General features: G+C 34.0%; 1 protein-coding gene across 2 annotated transcripts; it reads right to left on the minus strand.

Moving 5' to 3' along the window:
* Window positions 1-3,274: 3,274 nt before the first annotated feature.
* LOC103498311 (E3 ubiquitin-protein ligase RSL1) lies at window positions 3,275-8,557 on the minus strand. Of its 2 annotated transcripts, none has more exons than XM_008460879.3 (4): window positions 8,169-8,557; window positions 7,144-7,791; window positions 5,897-6,654; window positions 3,275-4,047 (listed from the first exon to the last, which is right to left on the minus strand). In XM_008460879.3, exons 2-4 carry the CDS (start codon window positions 7,549-7,551, stop codon window positions 3,666-3,668), a joined length of 1,548 nt encoding a protein of 515 aa, XP_008459101.1. In that variant the 5' UTR covers window positions 7,552-7,791; window positions 8,169-8,557; the 3' UTR covers window positions 3,275-3,665. The 2 variants fall into 2 exon arrangements, with proteins under 2 accessions (XP_008459101.1, XP_008459102.1); XM_008460880.3 differs by having other exon boundaries at window positions 7,144-7,766; window positions 8,169-8,554.
* Window positions 8,558-9,738: the final 1,181 nt, after the last annotated feature.

Here is a 9,738-nt window from a genome sequence, read left to right on the forward strand (position 1 = left end):
TAATAGGAACGTATATAAGTCATATCTTCATATTCTACAACAGCACTCATTATAGCTTCAGAAAAACACTATAAAAAGCCTCAGATTTTTAATAACATTAAATGTTAGGACTTTCGAAAAATACTATAATAAAGGCTATAAAAAGTCTATTATAACCTTTTTCGTCATCTATCGTATATCTTATTTCTTGTAGTGATAGGTTATGCATGACAAGGGTGATCTTGATATTAGACTTCTAGATCCATTCAACCTGTAAATTGATTCAGTGGGCAATACCAGTCAAGAATTTCGTGATAGAACGACAACCTTGATTCGTTTCTCCATTGAATAGATTTAACTGTTTTAGTAATTTTTTTAGTTTAAGCAACAATTGGTCTTGATTTCCCCAAATAAGATAGGCAATTTCTGAACAGATAGTTTTGCATTGTTTCTTTATACCGATCTCTGAGGAGGATACCATAGTGTGAATGGTTACTTAGATACATACGCTTGCGTGGATATTAAGTTTTTAACGCCGTTTCTAGAGATTGTCAATAGATACTTATTTAATATTGTGAAAAAGGAGCTTGTATTAATTAGGGTTGTGTTTTTCTTTATCTTGATTTTGTTATGACATTTTTGGTGTATGCGGCGAGAACGTAAATCTGGCATTGTATCTATTGATCCAGAAATTGAACGAACTTAGAGAAAAATGAAGAGGAGTCATATAGTTGAATTTGCAACTGTGGGAGAACAAGTGAATGCAAGGACAATTATTTTTAGCCGGTTGTCTTTGTATCATAACCTGAAATTGTGAAAACTCTAATAAATGCAAACAACTTCAAGCTTAAGCCTGGTTTAAGTCAAATGGCATAAGAGGGTGCATTTAAAGAAACAAACACCGAATAAGGACGACCCACATAAAAGCCTTGGAGATTTCTTGGAAATTTGTGGTACGGTAAAATGAGGTTTCAACCGATGCTATTCATCTAAGACCATTTCATTTTTTTCTTTGCAGGACAAGGCAAAGGATTGATTAAAGTCTATCCCGACAGGAAGCATAGTCACTTGGGACGAGCTGGCTCAAGCATTCTCAATAATTTCTTTTCGCCAAAAAAAACGAGTCGGTTGAGAGTGGAAATCAAGATGTTTAGGCAGAAGGAAGATAAAAGATTGTTCAAACCAGCTGCTTCGAAAATATCTTCGACGTGGGTATCCTGATAGGCTCCAAGTCCAGATATTCTGCAATGGATCTACCTGTAAAACGAAATTCATTTTAGATACCGTAGCAGGTGGTTCCTTGTTCTCTAAAACTGCAGAAGCAGCTCATGCATTGCTCGAGGAGATGGCTTCCACCACTCACAATGGGCTTGTAGAACGATCAACTTCCACAATTTCGAGGCTTTAGGAGCTCCAAGAGGTGAATGCACTAAAATCCTAAATGGTTTCTTTGACTAAAGCCATTATCCAATTATTTGTTATCAAAATTATAATCACAACAAATAGAAAATCATATATGTATTAGGGATCTGAGCTTAACGAATTTATATTGTCTTCTTAATACAAATTTACTCACCCTATAGTGCATAAATATGAGTTTTGAGAGTAATTGTTTCCTAGGATAGAACAGATTACATTTCTTCTAAGAGTAAGTTCCCCATCTAAAAAATCAACAAACGAAATTTTGTGAATTTACCGAACGTCAAGATTGTGGATAACAGAGATAATTCTTTTTGAAGAAGACAAATGATTAAGGTAATGATTTCTTCTTCAACCAAACAAAAAATGACCTTATGTATAGACTTATTGTTGCTATTTGAAAAGTCATGTCTTTTTCTATAATATAGCTATTAGCTATTAATTTTCATGAGTGTTGCATCCACTCATTATACATCCATTCATGAATAAACACAAATAATTCGCAAATAGTTATTAATTTTCATGAAGTGATACATCCACTCATGATGCATACATTCATGAAGAAACACAAACAATAACCATATTCCAACATTGTCTACAAGAAATCGGCCCTCTATTGTAGCTTTGGCAACTTGGGTTCCTGACCAATCCTAGGAGATAACTGAATCTATGGGAGTTAATTTTGTGCACCCAACGAATCAATATCAATCAACCTCAGGACCATCATTTTCTCATAATTGCAAGCAACCACCTCCAATCACCATTTTTTATGATTGTTTTTTAGTGATTGCCAATGTCCAACTGTATGAGACCATTTTCCTCGTAATCATTGTCGCCTAACCGTCGACAATAGTTTTTCGATGACCATTGCCAATCAACATTCAACGAACATTGCCGCGAGCTCCGATCATCATTTTTCAACAACCACCGTTGGCAACCTTCTACTCCATCTCCAACAACTATTATCCGTCGACCTTGGTGGCCAATTTGAATTAGTAATTTTAAAATAGACTAATAAATAAATAAATATATATATATATATATATATATATATTATAATTAATCAGTTAAATAAATTTCTAATATAAAATAAAATTTAGTAATTTTAAAATCATTCGTGGAATCAAACATAGTAATTCAAAATCACAAGAGAATCTTATCCATTTTTTGGTTAGGAGAGAAGGGAAAATAAGGCATTATCTGATCTCTTATTAGGTCAAAGTTTATTTCTACGTGGATTATAAATAAGAGGAGTTGTGCACTTCAGAAGGAACATATATTTGATGAAGATTGTCCATTGCTAGACTTCGAGATAAAGATAGCTTATTGATATAATAAAAATCCTTCATTAATATTTCAATATAGTTATCATTAGATACCTAACAGCTTACACGTCAATTTAAAATTACCTTTTATTAGTCAAAAACTTAACTTTAATTTTGAAAACACATCTGAAACGTAGAAAAAGAAGGCAAGGAAATCCCAATTAGAGTAGCGTTCCTAAACTTAATATTCATATAATCAAAAAGGGCATCATTAAACTTAAATGGGATACTAACAATTTACAATTAAACAAACTCAACTAGAATTATTCTTAAATTTATTATTTTCAGACCCACCTTATCTGAAGAACAAGCATTCACCCTCCCATAACTGCTAGAGACAGCTAAATGCATGGCTCAATACATATGTCCATTTATGTATCAAATGCTTTCCTAAAAATGACCTCATGATCTTAGCAATGAAATTGGGAGGGACCATGTAAAAATGACTAATAATTAATTAAAAGAGAGAAGGCCACCTCTGCAATGAGAAAGTTGCATGACAGAACAGAACTATCATTCACAAAGAAAAGGATGCACACCATACAACACAATGCAGACAAATTTCATTTTCATTGATTGACATCATTAAATTCTTGTCTATTCCTTTCGGTCTTTTCCTTTCTCTTTTTTCTTCTTTTTTTCTTTTCTTTTTTTTTTTCTTTTCTTTTCCTTTTTTTTTTTCTTCAAACAATTCTTTGAAAGAGGATAGAAAGAAAGCTGACATTCTTGCATAAGATTCCTCCATTCTAATCTAATGCAAGGAGGACCTTTGAGGGAGGGTCACATCATAAATTCCAGCATGATTCAGTAGATAAAGAGAGCTTAACTACGGACAGAAACGCCAAGCTGTGCGGTGTAAATGAGGGAGGAAAGCTAGAGTAAGAAACTCTTCTTACCTCCCTTTTATTTTGTCAACTTCAGTAAGACACCTAAGAATCGATATCATTGTACATAATCTTCGTAGTAGCTATCGCTTATAACAGAAACAAACCTCTCGAGCCAAGGAAGCTGGTGTATGTCCTTCATAGTGTCGACATAAGAGTCTGTACATCGTGGTGGAGACTGATATGGTTGGTGGTCGCTCAGACTAAATCCCCCAGCGAGGAATCGTTGAATTAGTGCCAATTGTGACCTCTCTTGCTCTGAGTATGCATCCATTATCATGGGGAGGGAATTAAAAGTCTCCCATGCCCACTGCTCAGATTCTTGGACGGAGTGGGTGACCAGGTTCTCGGAATTGTCTTCGTCCCAAAAGGCACATTGGCAGGTCTGTTGCCCATCTTGATACTCAACACCACAAGAATAGCAGAATTCATGCCCACACCTGTAAGCACATCAAGCAAAGCAGTATAAGCATCCAATCCAAGTAATATACTTTAAGCCCTTGCACAAACTAGCTTACGACAAAACCGGGTATTGCCAACTTGTGGATCATTTTCATAAAACTTTTGAGTGCAAATATTTGGATCCCATTTGCCTGGTCATAGAGACGTATTAATCTGAGACAGTTCGTACATGTTCGAAGATCTCAATTTCCCAAACACCCACACAGAAATAGTAGTCACTAAACGAAGAAAGAATTTAAACCAATGGGTTTGGAATAAAGGCCATTTGGGAATTCAACTTTTACTGGAGAAATGTCTGCAATTAAATTAGGATGACAACTCTAGCTTGGTAGAAAGAGATGAGAGTTTTATGGGCAGATTTGGTTCAGAAGAAGCAGGAGATGCATCCAAGTTATTTCTTGAAACAATTGCATAACAAATATTATTTACCAATAAGCTAGCGAAGACCAATTCTTTTATCAGCAAAGTCTCAATAAAGTATCACACACCAAACAATTCTTATATCTGCAAAGTTAATATTATAGTGACCAACATATAGTTGCATTGCGGGAGTGAAAACAAGAATACAGCAAGCACGTATGTTCACTGATGTAAATAGTAGCGTGCTTGATAGACTAGACTCTTGCCTAAGAGTCTCAAGGCGAGACTAAAGAAAATGGCGAGGAAGTCGTAAACATAGCAAAAGCAAAAGCAATCAAATAATAATAATAATATACCCTTTTCATCATATTTAGCACCCAAGGAGATGAAAACATTACAAGATAAGCAGAGACCTGTAAATTTGATCTTATATTTCATTGATCACTCTTTTGCTATTATCATCACACCAACATTAGTTTAAGTTGACTGGAGGAGGTGTTCCACCTCCAGAGAAATCCATAGAAAGGCTGTGATCATTGTATGACCAGTTCAGACTACCAATATACAGTGGCAAATGACATTTAACATGGTTACTATTATTTGCTTACCCACATTCTATTTCTTCAAATATGATAAACATACTTATGAAGTTATGATATCAATCATGTTCGTCACATTGAACAATACGGCTGATATAACATATGCACCAAAATATTCATTGTATTTCACATAATGGTAAAACCCTATGGAAACATTTGCCTCACAATTTCAATAACTTGGGTTTGGTAGCATTGATGTGAAAAGTCTGAATTTATGTTTGCATTTGAATAGTGTGGACTAGAGAATCAAATCCTCAATAGATGAAATTTAGAAACATGGATTCATGTAAACTGGTAAAGTTTGTGATAAACAGCAGTTCCTGAGAGAGATGGACTCAATCAGTAAATGATTGCAGCTAGAAAATTGTAAAACAATAAAAATCTAGTTTAGCAGAAACCAAAAAAAAAAATTTATATTCATGAGTGTCCAAGTCAGCATATGCATGCCTAGACTAACCTTACAGGCAACTCGTCTAACCCTACAACATTTGGATATCAAAGAAACTTGTAAGAAATTAATTCCTAGATAGGTGGTCACCATGTATTGAATCCATGACCTCTTAGTTAGTTATTGAGACTATGTCTCCTCTTTTACAACTATGTCAACCCAGGATGGTTAGAAGAAACCAAAGATATAAGAAAGAGGATGGAACATTTTTTTTGGTACGTATGCCTTTTGATTATCCACAAGCTTATAAAGTGCATCTAAGTTTTAGTTTCTCAACAAGTCCTACAACCCAATCCTTTAGAAATCTAACATCCCACTAAGTTTCTGATATATATTTATATTGATGCTGGACCACCGATTTTCCCACAATGTGTACAAACAAAATGGTTAGCATAAATAAAGTGGAGGAAGTAGCCTTACCAGCATGTCATATGAAAGCAACCCTGAGTTAATTCAATCATCCTATGACACTCCTGACAACGCCTCCACCTTTTGTTTTGTGCAAGACGATGTAAGGTGATATCTGCAGTGTCTCTCTCCTCTAATGGGATGTTCTGAAATTCTTCGCAGCTCACTGATGAATGCCAAGGAACTTGACATTCAACACAGATAAATCTCTGACAAACTGGACACTCAATGCAGCTATTATCTGATTGACTTGATGAACTTGCCCTAGCTGACAAACATTCGCTGGGGTCTAACAAGACAGAGCAATTTGGAAAAGGGCAGTAAATTCTATCCGCATGAATATTTGCTTCTGCTAAGGTATTCTCTAACAATTCGTATAAAGTCAGGGGAAGAAACGATTTAAACTCATTGCTTGTGATGTAATATTTGCATCTCAACTGAGGGCATCTGATAGGAACTTGAGATGCATCTACTTTTCCATCAACATAAGTCTTCAGACATTGCGAGCAGAACTTGTGACAACACTTCAATGCAACCATCATAGCAGATGGTTTATTGTCACAACAAATAGAACAATTTTCAACTGATTTATCTCCTTTTTGCGGACAAGAAAGAACCCCAATAGCCACTTTTGCAAGATGAAATGGCTGCTCAAGATCAGCACTTGAAGAAAGAATCAGGGAAAAGGATTCAAAATTGCTAGCATGTTCCAGAATCCTTTCTTTCAGAGCTACAAGAAGTGGAATTTCAGGCTCCTCTTCATTTGTTATCTGTCAAACATTCAAATTATCTGAGCATATAAGAAACTCGTAAGCTAATGGCCAAAAAACTATAAGAGTTCATGCATCTCTCCACTCTCCTTGACTTCCACAAGTCATAAAGTCACTAACACCCAAAATGACTTGCCCTGAAAGATGAAACTAACCCTATTCTTCTCTGGCTTCTGCAGAAGAAATGGTAATAATCAATCCTAACCCCTCTACCCTCTTGACTAATTTCGTGTCATCAATAAAATTTGATTCTCATAAAGAAAATAATATAGAACTAGTCAAATGTTAAAAAGACTGGAATTTCCAGAAAATTACATCACTAGATTAGTAAGTGAAAATTCTCAATTGTTCTTTTTAAAAAACAATACATACCCCAAAAATGCGGTTGGAAAAATAACAACAAACTTCCAGTGGGAGCATGAAGAAAAGAATTGATAACTAGCATCTATCATAATAAGCAAAACTTAGGCATGTTTGGAAAGTAATAACCTGTTTATATAACAGATCAGAGTCGGTGAAAGCTCGAATACAGCGGACATCATTCTGCATGGCCTCCACCAGACCATCCATTAGAGCTAAATAATCAGCAACTAACTCGTCAACATAAAAATCAAGTTTTTTCTGGACCTGAACAAAAGGGATTTTCCCTGATTTTTCCATGAATACTCCAATACCAGAAAGACCAGAAGCAGGGTCCCCAATCTCAGCTATTGAAACGCCCTTAAAGAACATTTTCACCGAAAACTCATCAAGATCCTCCTCAGACTCTTCTTCTACTGCATCTTCAGTCTCTTTCCACACTTCGTGATCTTCACAACAACTTCGAAACTCTTCAACATCATCTTCCTCAGCTGGACCATGAGAAGAACCACGACCAAAAATCTGACGATGCTCCATTCTCCCAATTTCTCAAACTACCCACGAACCCCAAATGGTTTAGAATTAAAGTGGCAGTAAAAAAGAGAATATACCCACCGGCAAATGAATTTAAGACTGTCTTTCACACTTCACAATCACTTAAAAGAATCACGTGAAGAAGCTCCCATATCCACCGGTAATCGAGAGTCCAACTTTACAAATGTTCACCATAAGAAAAGCAATCTTCCCTTAATCTGCAAATTGAAGCAGCAATCGCTCCTAAAATCAGGAAAACAAAACGATCTACATCACTCAAAAATTCTTTTTAAATCTATATTCTAGATCAAAAAAGCAACAGAATACCCATTGCAGAATCAACTCAAAAGGATTAAGATTCGTAAAATCTCCACATCGAGGACATGGAATAATAAAAAGAGGAACATTTCCGAATTGCAGAGAATTTAAATAAAAACAAACAGTCCTTGTATTTTCTGTTCAAATCAAGATCGACCCACTAAGCAACTAACTAATCCAGGAAACCACGTATATTAACACGAACAAAAAGACTAAACAAAACTGAGGATTGGGGGTTGGAGAATAAAGAAACAGGAAGAAAATAAAGTATGCAAAGAAAACAAGAAATGAAGGTTCCATACCATGGAAAATTTCACCTCATGTGAAGGGAATTCTGGGGACTGAAAGATTTGTCTGTAGAAAATTGATATTAAAAAAAGAAAGAAAGAAAGAAAGAAAGAAAACCCTAATCTGACAAAGTGGAAGAATGAGCACCAAAAACTAGTACCCAAAAATTCTCTCTCCTGACTCACAAACACACTCACACTCTCTCTCACTCTAGGAAACAAGTGGATCCATTGATTGAGATTTTCAGAGAGAGTGAGATGAATCAGAAGAAGAAGGAGAAGGAGAAAGGAAGAATCTTGAGTTATTAGTGGGTAATTTGATGGCGTAGGATGAAAGGAAAGTTGGTTTTGTATTTGATGGGGGTTTGTTCTCGTTGCCAATCTCCTTCGTTCGGTCTTTTGTCTTTTTGATGTTTCTTTGGGTTTTTTATATATATATATAATACATATATAATTTCGTTATGGATAAGGGACTTGTTTTTTTTAATTCTCATTCAATGTTATTTTTTAACTAAAATTGACGTTAATTTACAATGTAATAAGACAGGGTTGTACAACAAAATAAGAAAAAGCCATCAAACCCCATTATTTTTCTATAAATTTTATATATACTTACGTTGGTTTTTAATATTTAGGGACAGACTTGTATGCTTCTTTCATTTTTCTTCTTTTTTTTTTTTTTTGTGTGATTTATTTTTTTTAATTTTTTTTCATTTGGCATTTAGATTATAAGAATTGATCCTTTAAATTTGATAGTTTCTAAGCGATTATGTACCAAAATGTAAACAATCGTGTATATTATATTATACGATCGTTAGATTTAATTTTTTCCACGATTATTTACATTGGACTACATGATTGCTTACCATAACCAACAATATTGTTTACATGGTCAACACGATTGATTAAAATAGATTATTTCACTACACGATTGTTTATTCTAACATAAATGATTGTGTATATGGATTTGACGATCGTTTTTATTATATTATACTATTATTTATGTTCGAAGTTTATCGCCATTGTGTAGAGTTTATTATTCGATTATTTAAATTTGAAGTCATTTTCCTTATCGTTTAAAATAAATTGCACAATCGTATATCATGATCAAAACCAACGTTTAGACTCTAATACACAATCATATAGAAGAATATTACTCATGTGCATGTTGTCTATTAATTGCGTGTTGACTAGAACATTTTTCGTATTTTACGTTGTGGTTCGTGAGTTTTTTCCTTTTCTAAAATTATTCTATACATTATTTATCGATTTCTTATATTTAAAAAAAAAACCCTTAAAATAAAATTACTTTTAATCTTTTAATCTCGAGTGTTTTAGGTTTTTTTAGAAAAATAACTAAAAAAAAAAATCATTAGAATCAATAGATAGATTTTTTTTTTTTTCATTTTGCTATCTTCGACAACATTCCTAAATTTTTTACATCCAATATTTTTCAAAAGTTTAGTTTTCATATTTCATAGATAATTTTAATTATAAGATTTGAGTCTCTTTTTATTTATTTTTTTCATTTTAATATCTTGTTTTAGGATTTAGGCTTTTAATCTCTCATATTTTTTTTACGAAA

This window comes from Cucumis melo, chromosome 12, assembly GCF_025177605.1.
Source record: "Cucumis melo cultivar AY chromosome 12, USDA_Cmelo_AY_1.0, whole genome shotgun sequence".
Lineage (NCBI taxonomy): Eukaryota > Viridiplantae > Streptophyta > Magnoliopsida > Cucurbitales > Cucurbitaceae > Cucumis > Cucumis melo.

Excerpts from the sequence above, each read along its gene's own strand:
- LOC103498311 (XM_008460879.3), bottom strand. The coding sequence starts at position 7,551 with ATGGAGCATCGTCAGATTTTTGGTCGTGGTTCTTCTCATGGTCCAGCT. Across the intron at positions 6,655-7,143 it reads CTGATCTGTTATATAAACAG|ATAACAAATGAAGAGGAGCC; the intron begins GTTATTACTTTC and ends AATGTTTGACAG. Across the intron at positions 4,048-5,896 it reads TGCTTTCATATGACATGCTG|GTGTGGGCATGAATTCTGCT; the intron begins GTAAGGCTACTT and ends ATGTGCTTACAG.